The sequence below is a fragment of the Dermacentor variabilis genome, chromosome 10, assembly GCF_050947875.1.
Source record: "Dermacentor variabilis isolate Ectoservices chromosome 10, ASM5094787v1, whole genome shotgun sequence".
NCBI lineage: Eukaryota > Metazoa > Arthropoda > Arachnida > Ixodida > Ixodidae > Dermacentor > Dermacentor variabilis.
This window is the reverse complement of record NC_134577.1, coordinates 133,124,745-133,143,395: the sequence shown is the minus strand read 5'-3', so window position 1 is coordinate 133,143,395 and position 18,651 is coordinate 133,124,745. Positions and strand designations below refer to the sequence as shown.

The 18,651-nt window shown below is 44.9% G+C and overlaps 1 protein-coding gene across 4 annotated transcripts in view; it reads right to left on the bottom strand.

The window, feature by feature from the left end:
• LOC142560968 (receptor-type tyrosine-protein phosphatase kappa-like) overlaps window positions 1–18,651 on the bottom strand; it is a 586,354-nt gene that overhangs the window by 188,327 nt on the left and 379,376 nt on the right. For all 4 annotated transcript variants that reach the window (XM_075673412.1, XM_075673413.1, XM_075673411.1 and 1 more), the window contains one exon: window positions 524–678. In XM_075673412.1, the coding sequence (XP_075529527.1) occupies window positions 524–678 (155 nt within the window). The remainder of the gene's footprint in view (window positions 1–523; window positions 679–18,651) is intronic.

Here is an 18,651-nt window from a genome sequence, read left to right as displayed (position 1 = left end):
CGGGAGATTTAGCAAGACATGGTTAGTTAACATTTCCCGAAAACTTTCGCAGTGAGGGCATAAAACTTTTCTGCGAGGCTGTTCCAATGATTCATTGCGTCAGGGTATAGTAGAAAGCTCCTTGCAGATGACTGGGTCACAAAACTGCGGTTTCAGCGGGAATATGGGGTGGATTTAAGAGAGAATCCTGGAGTGCAGATGGTAATGGAAGCAGTGAGGCAAGCACAGACGAGAGACAATCCGGCGGGAGGCAATCGGTGGTAATTAAAATGTTCGCTTTAGTGCGGCTATGCTAAATTCGCGGAAGTCATGGGAAGCCGAGCAGCGCGATCTTACATTGCTTCTGTGACACAGGTAAGCGAACTTATTTTCGCTTTTAAAGAAGGCAATAAGGAAGAGCATGCCATTATAAATAATTGATCGTCACATCAAATAGGTCTTTTTAGAACGTACTCTTATTGAATCCGTACATATAATAATTCAGTTGCGTACTTTCATAAAAAGTGTTCGCGGCGTCTCCCACCTGCAGTGTAGAAGGAGCGGCGCCTTGCTGGATGGCGCGTGTGCCTTGGCGAGCTCGATCATCTCGACCAGCGACAGCGGGTGGGCCGGCACGCCGTGGTCGGGCCACGCCGTGAAGTGAAACTGCTTGACTACACGCTTGGACGCCGCGCCAGACTGCGAAACACAAGAGCATATCACCTTATATGGTCACTGACGGCCACCACGCTCTGCCACTCTCCATAAATGCTTCTCCAGATACTTGCTACTAGGTCTGTCTGTGCGAAGAGCATCATCATCATCATCATCATTAGCCTAGTTAGGCCCACTGCAGGGCAAAGGCCTCTCCCATATTTCTCCAACAGCCCCGGTCATGTACTAATTGCGGCCATGCCGTCCCTGCAAACTTCTTAATCTCATCCGCCCACCTAACTTTCTGCCGCCCCCTGCTACGCTTCCCTTCCCTTGGAATCCAGTCCGTAACCCTTAATGACCAACGGTTATCTTCCCTCCTCATTACATGTCCTGCCCATGCCCATTTCTTTTTCTTGATTTCAACTAAGATGTAATTAACTCGCGTTTGTTCCCTCACCCAATCTGCTCTTTTCTTATCCCTTAACGTTACACCTATCATTCGTCTTTCCATAGCTCGTTGCGTCGTCCTCAATTTGAGTAGAACCCTTTCCGTAAGCCTCCAGGTTTCTGCCCCGTAGGTGAGTACCGGTAAGACACAGCTGTTATATACTTTTCTCTTGAGGGATAATGGCAACCTGCTGTTCATGATCTGAGAATGCCTGCCAAACGCAGCCCAGCCCATTCTTATTCTTCTGATTATTTCCGTCTCATGATCCGGATCCGCCGTCACTACCTGCCCTAAGTAGATGTATTCCCTTACGACTTCCAGTGCCTCGCTGCCTATTGTAAATTGCTGTTCTCTTCCGAGACTGTTAAACATTACTTAAGTTTTCTGCAGATTAATTTTTAGACCCACTCTTCTGCTTTGCCTCTCCAGGTCAGTGAGCATGCATTGCAGTTGATCCCCTGAGTTACTAAGCAAGGCAATATCATCAGCGAATCGCAAGTTACTAAGGTATTCTCCATTAACTTTTATCCCCATTTCTTCCCAATCCAGGTCTCCGAATACCTCCTGTAAACACGCTGTGAATAGCATTAGAGATATCGTATCTCCCTGCCTGACGCCTTTCTTTATTGGGATTTTGTTGCTTGCTTTATGGAGGACTACGGTGGCTGTGGAGCCGCTATAGATATCTGCCAGTATTTTTACATTTGGCTCATCTACACCCTGATTCCGTAATGCCTCCATGACTGCTGAGGTTTCGACTGAATCAAACGCTTTCTCGTAATCAATGAAAGCTATATATAAGGGTTGGTTATATTCTGCACATTTCTCTATCACTTGATTGATAGTGTGAATATGGTCTATTGTTGAGTAGCCTTTACGGAATCCTGCCTGGTCCTTTGGTTGACAGAAGTCTAAGGTGTTCCTGATTCTATTTGCAATTACCTTAGTAAATACTTTGTAGGCAACGGACAGTAAGCTGATCGGTCTATAATTTTTCAAGTCTTTGGCGTCCCCTTTCTTATGGATTAGGATTATGTTAGCGTTCTTCCAAGATTCCGGTACGCTCGAGGTCATGAGGCATTGCGTATACAGGGTGGCCAATTTCTCTAGAACAATCTGTCCACCATCCTCCAACAAATCTGCTGTTACCTGATCCTCCCCAGCTGCCTTCCCCCTTTGCATATCTCCTAAAGCTTTCTTTACTTCTTCCGGCGTTACCTTCGGGATTTCGAATTCCTCTAGACTATTTTCTCTTCCATCGCAGGTGATGCGGCAGAGTCCCAAGGTCCCAGAAAGTTTCCAGGGTGACGCTTTTGAAGATGTCCAACATTGGCTGGACCAATTTGAGCGTGTCGCCAATTGCAGTCTGCCAATCTGCAGTCAGTGTATCCGCGTTGCCTTCGTCACGTGCTCAAGAGTATTTAAGGGAGCTGTTCGAACACCTTTCCTTATTTTACCTGTGAACAAGGCTCCCATGTGGGAGCCGAGACGTCTTTCTTTCTTTTAAATTTTACTTTGCTCGGCGTAGTGCCCCTAGTTTAACCTGCCTTTTCACCATGTTTCATCCCGACCAGAGGGGCTTCCGCCAAACACTGAACTTCACGCCAGAGAATAAGTGAATTGATAGTTCCGACTCAGTAGCGCTACGGCAAGCAATCTTCCCTGAAAACTGTGCTGTTGAATAATTTCGCACAGCTAAGTATAAATGATTATATGATAAACTGTTTCATCCTTTGCGCACAGCATATAAAAAGCCGCTTACATCATCCGCTTTCTTTAAAATTACGGGGTATTACGCGCCAAAACCACTTTCTGATTATGAAGCACGCCGTGGAGGACTCCGGAAATTTCGTCCACCTCGGTTTCTTTGACGTGCACCTAAATCTAAGTACACGAGTGTTTTCGCATTTCGCCCCCATCGAAATGCGGCCGCCGTGACCGGGATTCGATCCCGCGACCTAGTGCTCAGCAGCCCAACACCATAGCCACTGAGCAACTACGGCGGGTCATCATCCGCTTTCTCTACAGTGACAATTTTAGCAGGCTTTTAGTAGCTCAAGATTTCAACTCATACGGCGAAGCTTTACTGACCAAGCAGCCGTACAGTTCGATCCACTATTAGAGGGAACACGCGAGTGCCGGAGTCATGTAAGGAGCCGCCAGGTCTTTCTAGCGCTATGTAGAGCTGCTGTAAATGCCACCAAACGCACATTTGCTACTAAGGTATATGCTAAAAGCTACATTTGGTAGGTTACACAGTAACTCTGGGGTCACGAATTTCTTGACTCATTGCGACTCTTGTTTCTAGTTGCCAATTTTGCACGAAATGTGCTGCACAATTAGGGAAAAAACACACGACGTAACTGGTGACAGTCACATTGCTTATGGGTGTAAGGGTTACTGCATTTTTAATAAAGCACACTGTTTCGCATTATTTTATTTGCCACCTTATCTAACTCATATCGCGGCTATATGGTTCCTAGGATCTGCCACCGTAGCGACGAGCCGTCACTCGAGGAAATCGTGAAGCAAAAGTGAAAGGCAACTGGCGTTCTTTCCGGCCGCAACTCGTTCTACGAGCATACAGTTCAGCTGACTACGGCAACTGGCGTTCTTTCCGGCCGCAACTCGTTCTACGAGCATGCAGACCCGCTGACTACGAGACGAATCCCTTCCCTGGTCTGTGGACCAGTCTAAAAAGGAATATTGAACTAACGAAGCAACAGCGATACGCGTCACCGTTGAATAGATGGTGACAGCTTAACGCATCTCGAATTAATCGCGCGGGCCGCGAATCTATGAGAAAACTGGCCTCCGCACACCAGGAGATGCCGATAACTGCCGCTTTACAAAAGCAGTGAAAAAGGCAACAAAATTTTGACCGCCGAATAGCTAGCTGTCAAGCCTCAAGATTCATTGGCGGCACTTTAGGAATATGTGTCAGAAGTGGTGGCGTGGGCACGGAGGGGCGGGGGTATGCCGCTTAATTTCGGGTGGGGGGGGACGAGGGGATCAGGCCCTCCACCGGGCCCTTCCCTGAGCATCTGTCTGCCGCAGGCATTCAGCGTGCCTTCGTATAATGAATTAGTCGCGGCTGCACCGTCCTTCATTTGTTTGTCTTCTCAATGTGAAAGTAGCTTTTGCGCTGTCGTGCCTAAGCTCAATATAATCGTTGCGCAATATCAGTAGGACCAAACTTGAGCGATCACGTGAAGATCCCTTGCACATTCCAAAAACGAAATAAGAATCGCGAGCCAATCATGCGTGCGTGACAGATCAAGTGAAAGCGAATTCAAGAACTGAAAAAAATGAAGAAACTCCTTTGTATTTGTCGAAGTATGCGTCAGCGAAATTCCAAATTTAAGTTGGCCCATCACCAAATTTAATGTTCACTCACCCCTAAAGTTCTAATTCATCATCATCATCAGCCTGGTTACGCCCACTGCAGGGTAAAGCCTTCTCCCATACTTCTCCAACAAGTTCTAGTTCGGTAAACCCTAAATTTCAAGTTGGCCCAAGTCAACTTTCAAGTTCGCCCACCCCAGATTTCAACTTGGCCTATGCCCAAGTTTAAGTTGCCAACCCCTAAATTTAAGCAGAAGGATCGACATTTGGGCGAGTTGGTACTGGTCGAACATCTTGAAGGGGCAGCGCAAAAAGACGATGACAGAAGGCAGGAACACACAGGACAGCGCTGAACTCACAAATAACTTTATTCTAAGGCATCATCATCATCATCATCATCATCATCATCAGCCTGGTTACGCCCACTGCAGGGCAAAGGCCTCTCCCATACTTCTCCAACAACCCCGGTCATGTACTAATTGTGGCCATGCCGTCCCTGCAAACTTCTTAATCTCATCCGCCCACCTAACTTTCTGCCGCCCCCTGCTACGCTTCCCTTCCCTTGGGATCCAGTCCGTAACCCTTAATGACCATCGGTTATCTTCCCTCCTCATTACATGTCCTGCCCATGCCCATTTCTTTTTCTTGATTTCCACTAAGATGTCATTAACTCGCGTTTGTTCCCTCACCCAATCTGCTCTTTTCTTATCCCTTAACGTTACACCTATCATTCTTCTTTCCATAGCTCGTTGTGTCGTCCTCAATTTGAGTAGAACCCTTTTCGTAAGCCTCCAGGTTTCTGCCCCGTAGGTGAGTACTGGTAAGACACAGCTATTATATACTTTTCTCTTGAGGGATAACGGCAACCTGCTGTTCATGATTTGGGAATGCCTGCCAAACGCACTCCAGCCCATTCTTATTCTTCTGATTATTTCCGTCTCATGATCCGGATCCGCCGTCACTACCTGCCCTAAGTAGATGTATTCCCTTACGACTTCCAGTGCCTCGCTGCCTATTGTAAATTGCTGTTCTCTCCCGAGACTATTAAGCATTACTTTAGTTTTCTGCATATTAATTTTTAGACCCACTCTTCTGCTTTGCCTCTCCAGGTCAGTGAGCATGCATTGCAATTGGTCCCCTGAGTTACTAAGCAAGGCAATATCATCAGCGAATCGCAAGTTACTAAGGTATTCTCCATTAACTTTTATCCCCAATTCTTCCCAATCCAGGTCTCTGAATACCTCCTGTAAACACGCTGTGAATAGCATTGGAGATATCGTATCTCCCTGCCTGACGCCTTTCTTTATTGAGATTTTGTTGCTTGCTTTATGGAGGATTACGGTGGCTGTGGAGCCGCTATAGATATCTTCCAGTATTTTTATATATGGCTCATCTACACCCTGATTCCGTAATGCCTCCATGACTGCTGAGGTTTCGACTGAATCAAACGCTTTCTCGTAATCAATGAAAGCTACATATAAGGGTTGGTTATATTCTGCACATTTCTCTATCACTTGATTGATAGTGTGAATATGGTCTATTGTTGAGTAGCCTTTACGGAATCCTGCCTGGTCCTTTGGTTGACAGAAGTCTAAGGTGTTCCTGATTCTATTTGCAATTACCTTAGTAAATACTTTGTAGGCAACGGACAGTAAGCTGATCGGTCTATAATTTTTCAAGTCTTTGGCGTCCCCTTTCTTATGGATTAGGATTATGTTAGCGTTCTTCCAAGATTCTGGTACGCTCGAGGTCATGAGGCATTGCGTATACATGGTGGCCAGTTTCTCTAGAACAATCTGTCCACCATCCTTCAACAAATCTGCTGTTACCTGATCCTCCCCAGCTGCCTTCCCCCTTTGCATATCTCCTAAGGCTTTCTTTACTTCTTCCGGCGTTACCTTCGGGATTTCGAATTCCTCTAGACTATTTTCTCTTCCATTATCGTCGTGGGTGCCACTGGTACTGTATAAATCTCTATAGAACTCCTCAGCCACTTGAACTATCTCATCCATATTAGTAATGATATTGCCGGCTTTGTCTCTTAACGCATACATCTGATTCTTGCCAATTCCTAGTTTCTTCTTCACTGTTTTTAGGCTTCCTCCGCTCCTGAGAACATGTTCAATTCTATCCATATTATACTTCCTTATGTCAGCTGTCTTACGGCATACATACACGTATATACACAACCCCTAGCCACGTGCTCTCCCATCCATGGCGTCATTATCAGTGGGCAGGCAAAAAACACGAAAAACCATTTAATCTAATGCTACGTTATGAAGCGGCTTAAAAATTCAAATTCACTATCATGCAAATTTATCGATGGCATGCTTACACAACGCGACCCTTTTTTTCTGATATAGAAGGCCTCAATTATCTCCCTCGTAGCCTGATTTTTGTGCGTGGAAAGTATTGTGGTGTCGTTATATATTGGAGTGCACCCATGCTCAGAGCAATGCCGCGCGACATGCGAGTAGGCATTACCCGTTAGTGAGCGCCTATGTTTAGACAATCTAATATTGAGGCAACGACCTGTTTGACCGATGTATATGTGACCGCAGGAAAATGGAAGTTCATAAACCACTCCCATTCTACAGTGCACAAACAGGGAAGTATGCCTAATAGTACAGCCTTTCCCAGCATGAGTGGAGGCAGCCTGGGCCAATTTCCTATCGGTCTTACCACAAATTTTGATCAACTTGTTAGGGGCAGAAAAAACAACCATTATATCAAATCTGCCTGCTCCATTCCTGAGATTATGCGATAGTTTATGCACATATGGAATTACAACCAGTTATTTCTTCTTGTCGGCAGGCTATGAGTTTTTCATTCTTGTGGGTGCTCCTAGTTTTACACGTTTAACAAGCTTCTGTACTGTCATGCGGATAGCATCCTCTCGAAAACCTGCCGCTCTCAAACGCTCCAATTGTGTTAAGAAACTCTTAGACGTCTTGTGAAAACACGATTTCGAAAGTGCGGAAAATAGAACCGAAAACGCAATGCCGTTTTTTACCACCTTGGAATGTGCGGAGTGAAAATTTAAAATTGGTTTTTCTGACCTTGGGCAATACGTCCAGCACACATGCGTCCAGCACACATGCGTATCAGTTTGGATGGATATCAGATGGAGCGTTTGAGAGCGGCAGGTTTTCGAGAGGATGCTATCCGCATGACAGTACAGAAGCTTGTTAAACGTGTAAAACTAGGAGCACCCACAAGAATGAATAATCCAGAGCCGGCCGACAAGAAGAAAAAACTGGTTGTAATTCCATATGTGCATAAACTATCGCATAATCTCAGGAATGGAGCAGGCAGATTTGATATAAAGGTTGTTTTTTCTGCCCCTAACAAGTTGAAAATTTGTGGTAAGATCGATAGGAAATTGGCCCAGGCTGCCTCCACTCATGCTGGGAAAGGCTGTACTATTAAGCATACTTCCCCGTTTGTGCACTGTAGAATGGGAGTGGTTTATGAACTTCCATTTTCCTGCGGTCACATATACATCGGTCAAACAGGTCGTTGCCTCAATATTAGATTGTCTGAACATAGGCGCTCACTAACGGGTAATGCCTACTCGCATGTCGCGCGGCATTGCTCTGAGCATGGGTGTACTCCAATATATAACGACACCACAATATTTTCCACGCACAAAAATCAGGCTACGAGGGAGATAATTGAGGCCTTCTATATCAGAAAGAAAGGGTCGCGTTGTGTAAGCATGCCATCGATAAATTTGCATGATAGTGAATTTGAATTTTTAAGCCGCTTCATAACGTAGCATTAGATTAAATGGTTTTGCGTGTTTTTTGCCTGCCCACTGATAATGACGCCATGGATGGGAGAGCACGTGGCTATGGGTTGTGTATATACGTGTATGTATGCCTTCGAATAAAGTTAGTTGTGAGTTCAGCGCTGTCCTGTGTGTTCGTGCCTTCTGTCATCGTCTTTTTGCGCTGCCCCTTCAAGATGTTCCCTAAATTTAAGTTGGCCGACTCCCAAATTTCAAGTTCGTAAGTTGGCCCTCCCTCAGATTTCAATGTTGCTTATCCCCAAATTTAAGTTGGCCAGACCCCAAATTTAAGTTGGCAGACCCCCAAATTTAAGTTGGCAGACCCCCAAATTTCAAGTTGGCCCACCCAAGATTTCAACGTGGCCTATCCCCAAGTTTAAGTTGCCAGCCCCCAAATTTAAGTTGGGCGACTCCTAAATTTTACGTTCATCCACCCCCAGATTTCAAGTTGGTCCACCCTCAGATTTCAATGTGGCTTATCCCCAAATTTATGTTGGCCAGCCCCAAAATTTAAGTAGGCCGACCCCTGAATTTCAAATTGGCCCAACCCGAAATTTAAGTTCTCCCATCACCAAATACAGGCCTTTATTTATTTCAGGGCCTGCATTCATGGTATCTAAGTGACTGACGCCCACGTCGAACTAAGGTGGAAAGAATTGTCCTCTACAAGCAACTATTTAGATCTTCAGTAGAACAGGCAACGCACCCTAACAATCACGAAAATTGTGATCGAGACAATGTACCTTCTTACATAATTGTTCACAGTGGAAAGCAGAACGAAGGAGATTTGGGCGTACAGGCGACAGACTGATGGACGAATCTGTTAGCCATATACAGCTTCGCTGTAAAAATGCATGACCATCTTTACGCTTCTTGCTGCAGCTATATGCCCTACAGCACGGCATAGCCCTAGCACAACACCGCAGGAAACACAGCGTGCAACGTTCGCTGTGCCGGGCTAGCCGAGCTAAGTAAAAACAGGCGCCAACGAAAAGAAAAAAAACAAGCAAAACGCAAGACGAGCGCGTTTCCAAAGGCAACGGCAGGGAGACCACTCGTCACGTAGGGAACGGGTGCAGAACTGATTCACTCGGAGGGGTAGGGCAAGGGGCGAGGAGGAGGCGCAGCGGCGGCAGAGTTCAAAGAGTGGCGGTACTTTCAAATTATCAGGATAATTTACGTGAACCAGGCGCTCGCGTGTTTCCTCTAACAGTGGACCCACTTGTAGCTTGCACACCACTCAAAATGCCTTACGAAAAAAATATGACCAAAGAAGATTTTATACGAGATATAGGGCTCGGTGGCTGTGCCATGACACAGCCTTCTCATCCACTGACTTTCGCAATGCAGGTACTCGTGCCTACCTTCGCCTACGTCTTCAGCACTCTTCAACGTTTCCTCGGTCGTCCTACCACAGCTGGAAATGCTGTTCTGCAACGGGAACTACGGAACCCTTGTTTTGAGCGCCTCGGAAGCGTTGACCAAAGCCGCGGTCCCTCACTGGATCCTCGACATCGGATGGAAAGCGCAAGCGGCAGCGACAACATCGTTCCTGCCAGCGTATAAAGAGCACCGCCTCCCACCTGCGCTTTGTAGGCTCGGTGGCTGTGCCATGACACAGCCTTCTCATCCACTGACTTTCGCAATGCAGGTCAGTAAACCATGCTGCCTCTTCGCTAAAAAAACTAATAATTAGTCTGGTACAGTTGCCGAGCCTGCAGCGTAGCATTTGTGTCGCTGGTGAATGTTTTGGTGTTATGAAATCGCTCCTGCTCTTGTCGGGCGATATAGAGACGAACCCTGGTCCTGACAAATTAGACCGTATTCTTGCTAAGCCGGAAACGTTGTCAATCGGTCAGGACCAAATAATCCCCGATGTGCAGGACCTTAAACATCAGATGTGTTCTACTGACATAACCATTTATGATTTGAACAAGCGCGGAGCAGATCTGGAAAGTGTTTTCCAGGGTGTCTCAACTCTCAAAACCGATCTGCAGTCTGCCCAATCTGTATCCGGTGAGACTGCTGCTCTTCTTACTAACCTTGAAGCTCGGTTAGATGATGCCTAAAATAGGTCACGTCGCAACAATTTGATATTTTATGGTCGTTCGGATTCTAATTCGCGCGAAACGTTCGTTGAATCGGAAGAATTGCTAATCCGCCATTGCCGTGACAAATTACGGATAACCTTGGAACCATGTCAAATTGAGCGTGCACATCGTTTGGGCCGCTACGAAGATGGCAGTCAGCGGCCGATTATAAATTTTTGTCCTCTAAAACAAAAGAAACTGTCCTCTCAAACGGGCCCAAGTTAAAGGGCACCGGTTTTAGCATCGGAGAAGACTTTTCCCTTCCTGTTCGTAAAGCACGCAAACACCTTGTCGCGTTTGCAAAAGCGAAAACCGCACCGTTCTCCCTGCGGTACAAGACATTGTTTCTCGGAAAGAAACGCTACACCTTCGATGTTGCCACAGAAACGGTTACGGAAATAGCATAGCGTTTACCTCGCCATCGTCACAAACCTAATCTTTGCGATACCGCCCCTCGAGAGAATATTTGCCTCTCGGTTATCTACACCAACATACGCAGCCTGCTTCCAAAGAGCGATCTTGTGTCCAGCCTCGTGTCTTCAACGGGCAGCAACCTGCTGATCTTGACAGAGACCTGGCTGACTGATAATATAAGCGACGCTGAAGTTCATTGTAACCTACCTAACTTTAATCTTTTCCGCACTGATCACACAAACTCTCGAGGGGGTGGCGTCCTTATTGCTACAAGCAATAAGCTACAGTGTTCCCACATCAACATCTCATCAGACCTTGAAATATTATGGCTCCTTTGTCGCGCCACAACAGTATCTATATTAATTGGCGTTTGTTATAGACCCCCTCATAATAGCCCCAAATTCCCCCGTAAACTGCACAACATTTTAAACGAACTTCAAACTAGACACCCTAAGGCACACATTCTTCTTTTTGGGGATTTTAACTATCCTGGCATAGATTGGTGTGTCCCTAATTATTCTATTTTTAAACAGGATGAATCCTGTGAATTTATGGACGTCTGCTTAACTTTTAACCTAGCCCAACTAGTAACCCAGCCTACACGCATCGCCGGAGATACTGCTAACATTCTTGACCTCATACTATCTAGCCACCCCGCCAGCCTCAACGCTATTACTTATCTCCGTGAAATCAGCGATCATAAAGCCATTCATGCATGCTTTAACTTCACCCCAATAAAAAAAAGCAACTTACCAAAAAACAATTTCTCTCTACAACAAAGGAAACCTTGAGGCCTTCAACGCGGAATTGGAGGCCTTTTTTCCGTCATATCAGGGGTCATTTGACGAACAAGAAATCCACACAAACTGGTCACTGTTTAAACATAAAATGAATGAATTCAGTAATAAATATATTCCCAAATGCAGCTTCCGCGCTAACCACCACAAGCCATGGTTCACCGAGACTCTGGGAAGATTAGAAAATAAAAAGAAACGCCTTTTCCGTAGTGCTAAACTGAGCACAACAGACTGCGCATGCTAAAAATATTACGCTGTTGAAGAGGCGTACTTAGTCGCAGTAAAAGACGCTAAACGTTCCTTTTACCAGATCGATTTGCCAAACATACTTACACATAACCCGACTAAATTCTGGCAGCTCTTAATCCCCCAATCTTCGCGCGTTGTTACTCTGACTGACGATTCTGGACCTGTTATCTCAGACGTTGAGTGCGCTAACATATTTAATTCTGCCTTTGCATCTGTATTCACTAAAGAACAAAAACCACCACCCCTCATGACAGCCAGTGATACCACAATTGCTATGCCAGCCGTTACGTTCTCAGAAAGCGGCATATCCCTTTTTATAGATGAAGAAAGTTAAAACTTTCTTCATCTACCGGCATTGATCAAATCAACACAAAGGTTTTGAAAAACACTCGCCACACGTCTGCCAAGTTTTTATGGTTGCTATTCTCGCAGTCCATTTCTACAGGTATCATACCCCACGACTGGAAAGTGGGGAAGGTCGTCCCAGTCTACAAGTCGGGTAAAAAAGATTCACCACTTAACTACTGCCCCATATCACTTACCAGCATACCCTGCAAGCTCATGGAACACGTCATTTACTCTAACAATGCAGTTTTTGGACTCAAATAATTTCTTTCATTCATAACAGCATGGATTTCGTAAAGGTTACTGCTGTGAGACTCAACTAGCCATTTTCGTTCACGCCCTGCATGCCAACCTTGACGCTAACCTCCAAACTGACGCAATCTTCCTCGACTTTGCTAAGGCATATGGCAAGGTACCCCATAACCGCCTATTTCTGAAACTTTCCGGCCTAAACTTGCATAGTGACATACTAGCATGGATAAAAGAATTCTTGACTCACCGCTCCCAATCAGTCGTCATTAATAAATGTCTAACTTACTACCAGTTTCCTCAGGGGTGCCCAAGGATCCTTCCTAGTTCCTCTTTTGTTTTAATTTACATTAACGACCTACCTCAGCAATTAGATTGCCATATTCGGATGTTTGCCGACGATTGCGTTATTAACAAAACAGTTACTGACGCCTTTAACCAACAATCCCTACAAAATAATCTAAATCTGGTACAAAACTGCTGCAACCACTGGCTAATGACACTTAATATAAACAAATGGAAATATATATCTTTCCACCGTCCCAGTAATTCTCTCCTGTTTCCCTACACTATCTCTAACGTTCCTGTCGACCCTGTCCAATCATATAAATATCTCGGTGTTCATCTTAGTCATGATCTTACGTGGAATAGCCATATCGCGAATACTATTTCATCTGATAACAAAACGCTTGGCTTCTTAAAACGTCATCTCCACTCTTCCCCCCTGCACGTTAAGCTACTCGCATACAAATCACTAGTTCGATCAAAATTAGAATACGCATCGCCCATCTGGTCCCCGAAACAAGTATACCTTGCTAATTCACTGGAATCAGTTCAAAACAGGGCAACTAGATTCATTCATTCCTCGTACTCTTTTGATATCAGCATATCATCTCTGAAATCGCAGTCCAACCTACCTACTCTTATTACACTTCGTCGCCACATTTCTAGTTTAGGCTTATTTCATAAAATCTTTTATTCCGAGCTATCACAGGAACCCTACATCTGCCCTCCCCCACCACGTTTCTCTCTTCGCACCGGACATCAGCAGCAGGTGTCTCGACCACGAGCACACACAAAAACTTTTGCTTCGTCATTCTTCCCCCGGACTGCTTGCGACTGGAACGGCCTTCCCCAAGAACTTGCTGCCATCACATGCCCATCTATGTTCCTTAACCAAATTACGCGTGTGCTTGCATCACATTAATCATTTTTGTTTGTAAAACTCGTTCAAATTTTTTCTGTATACTGTTGTTAACCTATATGTGTCCCACCCCTTATGTAATACCCTCCCATGAGGGTCTTTAAGGAAAGAAAGTGAAGAGGAAGACGGAGACTGGACTGACATAACAATGCTTGTTGGTGGGACACTTGTCTTGGATTACTTGATGTTAGATTACTTGGCAGCAGCGGGGGCAGCGATGAGCACGCCTGAAACGTCTTTCTTGTAACCGCAGATAAGCCCATCAAACAAGCCACAGCTGCTGCTTGCCGCGGATCCACGTGCCTACGTTGGGGTGTGGCAACAGTATCTTCTGGAATCTGCACCACTGTACCGCCACCAGGGGCCATCGAAGCCTACATAAACCGGACATCATCGTGCGCCGGGCCACTTGGCAGCAGCGGGGGCAGCGAAGAGCACGCCTGAAAAGTCTTTCTTGTAACCGCAGATAAGCCCATCAAACAAGCCACAGCTGCTGCTTGCCGCGGATCCGCGTGCCTACGTTGGGGTGTGGCAACAGTATCTTCTGGAATCTGCACCACTGTACCGCCACCAGGGGCCATCGAAGCCTACATAAACCGGGCATCATCGTGCGCCGGGCCACTTGGCAGCAGCGGGGGCAGCGAAGAGCACGCCTGAAACGTCTTTCTTGTAACCGCAGATAAGCCCATCAAACAAGCCACAGCTGCTGCTTGCCGCGGATCCGCGTGCCTACGTTGGGGTGTGGCAACAGTATCTTCTGGAATCTGCACCACTGTACCGCCACCAGGGGCCATCAAAGCCTACATAAACCGGGCATCATCGTGCGCCGGGCCACTTGGCAGCAGCGGGGGCAGCGAAGAGCACGCCTGAAACGTCTTTCTTGTAACCGCAGATAAGCCCATCAAACAAGCCACAGCTGCTGCTTGCCGCGGATCCGCGTGCCTACGTTGGGGTGTGGCAACAGTATCTTCTGGAATCTGCACCACTGTACCGCCACCAGGGGCCATAGAAGCCTACATAAACCGGACATCTTCGTGCGCCGGGCCACTTGGCAGCAGCGGGGGCAGCGAAGAGCACGCCTGAAAAGTACTTCTTGTAACCGCAGATAAGCCCATCAAACAAGCCACAGCTGCTGCTTGCCGCGGATCCGCGTGCCTACGTTGGGGTGTGGCAACAGTATCTTGTGGAATCTGCACCACTGTACCGCCACCAGGGGCCATCGAAGCCTACATAAACCGGGCATCATCGTGCGCCGGACCACTTGGCTGCAGCGGGGGCAGCGAAGAGTACGCCTGAAACGTCTTTCTTGTAACCGCAGGTTGGTGTTTCCTCTCGCGCTGGTTTTTAAACATGTGTTTGCTGCCGCTGCTGCCACCCTGATATTCCTGCTGTGTGTGCTCTTTTTAAGTACTTTGTTCCTGTAACCATAGTATATTCCTGCTGTGTGTGTGCTTTAACTAATTTATTCGTGCAATCAAAGTGTGCGATGACCACAGATGTCTGCTTTTCCTGTAAGGATACGTTCCCGTCAGGTGAAAGTTTTGTATTATGTGATGACTGTAACCACCCATACCATTTTAGAACGTGTGCTGCGCTCACAGAGAAACAATACAAAAAGTCAGCAAAAGAGAAATGGGTTTGCCCAACGTGCAAAACTATGAAGCGCAAAGGAGAGAACCTGCATGAAAAGATGGCTAATGAGGAGGCAGCCGACATGAGGTCAATCCTAGTTAGCATAAACGAAAAACTTGATGAATTGATGCCACTAAAGGAGACTGTGCCAAACATAGAAAGATCAGTTCAGATGATGTCAGAAAAATATGACGAAGTTCTAGAGCGACTCGCCACTCAAGAAAAGGACGCAAAAGAAATGCGCAAGAGACTGGAAGCCCTTCAACTAAAAGCACAGAGAACAGAAGCCGAAAATGAAAAACTACGAAGTGAAATTAGCGACTTTGAGTGGCTGGGCAGAAGGCTAAACCTTGAATTTCACGGAATTCAGGTATCCACTGATGAACATCTGTTAAGCAAAGTGAACCCTGTGCCCGACGTGATCGGTGTGTCCAGGCTTGACGATACAGACATTGATGCTATTCACAGATTGCCGTCCAAACTTGATAAAATTCCCGGAATTATCGTCAGATACGCAAGGCAAGCAGTGAGGGATCTGTGGTTTGAAAAAAGGCATAAACTGAAGGAGAGCAAATGTAGCACTTCCATTCTAGAAAACTTGACAAACCATAACCGTCAATTGCTACAACAAACAAAGCACTGGGCGAAGCAAAATGCGCACCAGTACGTCTGGCACAGAAATGGTAAAATTTTGGTGCGGAAAGCCAATGGTGATTCAGTGATTGTAGTGCGCAGCGCACGTGATCTTCCTACATAGTTCTTCTTATTATGTATAAGTTTGCCATGGCTAATCACAGTTACTTTCTTCCTGATGAGGTAAGCACAGTTGTAGCAAGTTATAACAAAACTTCCCTCAAATGTCTTCACTTAAACACCCGTTCACTGTGTAACAAGGAAACCGAAGTTGATGCTTTCATTTCTAGCTTTCCTTTTTTGTTTGATGTCGTCATGTTGACGGAAACTTGGTGTAAAGACGCCAAAGTAACTACACATTCTCCTCTTTTCAGTCGTTTTCGTTAAATCGAGCCACGCGCCGTGGTGGTGGTGTTATGTTGCTGATAAAACCAGGTGTCAATTGTGAACTGCTTGATTCCTATTGCGTTGTTTGCAATGACTTTGAAATACTCTCAGCACGCGTGAACAAACACGTATTTTCTGTTTGCTATCGGCCTCCTGATGGAAATGCTCCGAATTTCTTTAACTTTTATGAGCAATTCCTGGATTTCATTTCTAACAATGGTTACTATGTGATTTCGGGCGGTGATTTTAATATTGATATGCTGGAAAATACTAATCTGCAAAAAGCAATGGAAACGCTCATTATCTCAAATGGGTGTGAGAATACAATTACATTACCCACAAGAGTAACAAAAGACTGTGAAACATTACTTGACCTTTTCATAACAAACATTGACAAAACGAACATCACGACGGCAGTTGTATCATCCGATCTTAGTGATCACCTCCCGATAAGTCTCATGGTGTAAAAACACAATATGGAAGCCCGTAAAATCCGACAGCGCGTTGTTTGTCAACCCATTACGAAGGCTGGTCTAGACAGTTTTAGAAACGAATTACGGCAGTCTGACTTTGAATGGCTTCTGGAGATAGAAAATGCTGATGACGCATACAACAGGTTTATTAATAAAATAACGGAGATTTATAAGAAACATTTCCCGCTAAAAACGTTTACCCTGTGTAGAAATATTCGTACGCCCTGGATTACACCCGCACTGCGCAGCAAAATTAACTACAAAAACTCGCTTTACCATAGTTTCGTTAAAACAAAAGATCCGAATCGTCTCAAGAAGTATAAAACATATCAAAATAAGCTAAACAAGGAGATTAGAACGAGCAGATCTCGTTACCTTTACTCTGAATTCGAGAGTTGTATATACAAAAGTGATCAACTGTGGAAAATACTAAATACCTTTATAAGGCCTAGAAAATCGACACCAGGTATCTGGAAATTGTCATTGGATGGCAAAGAAGTAAGCGGCAACGCACTTGCCAATTCCTTTAATGATCACTTCCTTGAGTATTCTGATTGTGGAGTACTGAATGAGTTCGACTTCATGCCTGCTCACAACCAACGTTGCGCTTTTCTCAGTCCAGTAACCGGATCCGAGGTGATGTCAGTTTTTTCCTCTCTTAAAAATAGTCGAAGCTGTGACGCAGAACTTATGCAAATTCGTCCAATTAAATATGTTCTTGACATTCTGTGTCCCTGTATAACTTACATTTTTAACATCTGCTTGTCGAGCGCCTTATTTCCGAAAAGAATGCAAATTGCAAAAGTGACTGTAGTGTTCAAAAAGGGTGATGCGAATGACATGGGTAATTATCGACCAATTTCTGTACTACCCATATTCTCTAAGGGATTGGAGAAGGTTATCCATATTCGAATGTCCAGCTTCCTAAACACAATTAATCTAAACAATAAACACAATTTAATAAACACAATTTAATCTCACCTGCACAGTTTGGATTCAGCTAAAACAAATCTACGGAAATAGCGTTAATTGAACAGAAAGAATTTATTTTATCACATTTTGAAAAGCAAATGTTAGCACTGGGTATTTATGTGGATTTGTCTAAAGCCTTCGAGTGTATTCATCAATGTACACTACTTAATAAACTTGAAATATATGGAATCCGTAGACATTTCCTGCAACTAATTCAGTCATACCTTATTCACCGGCAACAGTTTGTAAGAATTGAATCATATCAATCTGACTTGAAATCTATTATTAGAGGTGTTCCCAAAGGGAGCATTCTGGGTCCACTGCTGTTTAATTTTTACATCAACGACCTTACAAATATCTGTGCAAAATCAAAATATATTTTATATGCGGATGACGCCAGTATTTTTATAACAGCTCCCGATTGTTATCAACTGGTAAGTGCAGCAAACTCCCTCCTTATACGCCTGAAAAAATGGTCAATAGCAAATCAGCTGAAAGTCAATGTTAATAAAACAAAAGCTGTTATATTTAGGCCGAAATCGAAACAATTCAACGCTCCAGAAAACTTAACGTATGGGGGCGAACCGCTACAAATAACTGATCAGATTAAAATCCTTGGCGTAACATTTTCCGATAATATGCTTTGGGATAACCACATCGACACTGTTTTGACAAAGTTAACTCGTGTAGTTGGCGTCTTATCTCGCCTAAGAACATACCTACCATTCCAGGGTCAAACTACTTCTCTATAATTCGCTTTTTTACTCTAATCTAAATTACTGTTTATTGGTTTGGGGCACAACTACTCAAACTAACTTACAGAAACTCTGTCCTCCAGAAAAAAATGGTCAGACTGCTTTATGACTTACCATATAACAGCCATACACACAGTTTTTTCCAAAAAACAAACATTAAACCAGTAAAAATCTTTATCACTATAAACTGACACAAGCCTTCAAACGCGACGTATTTGATAATAGAACGTTT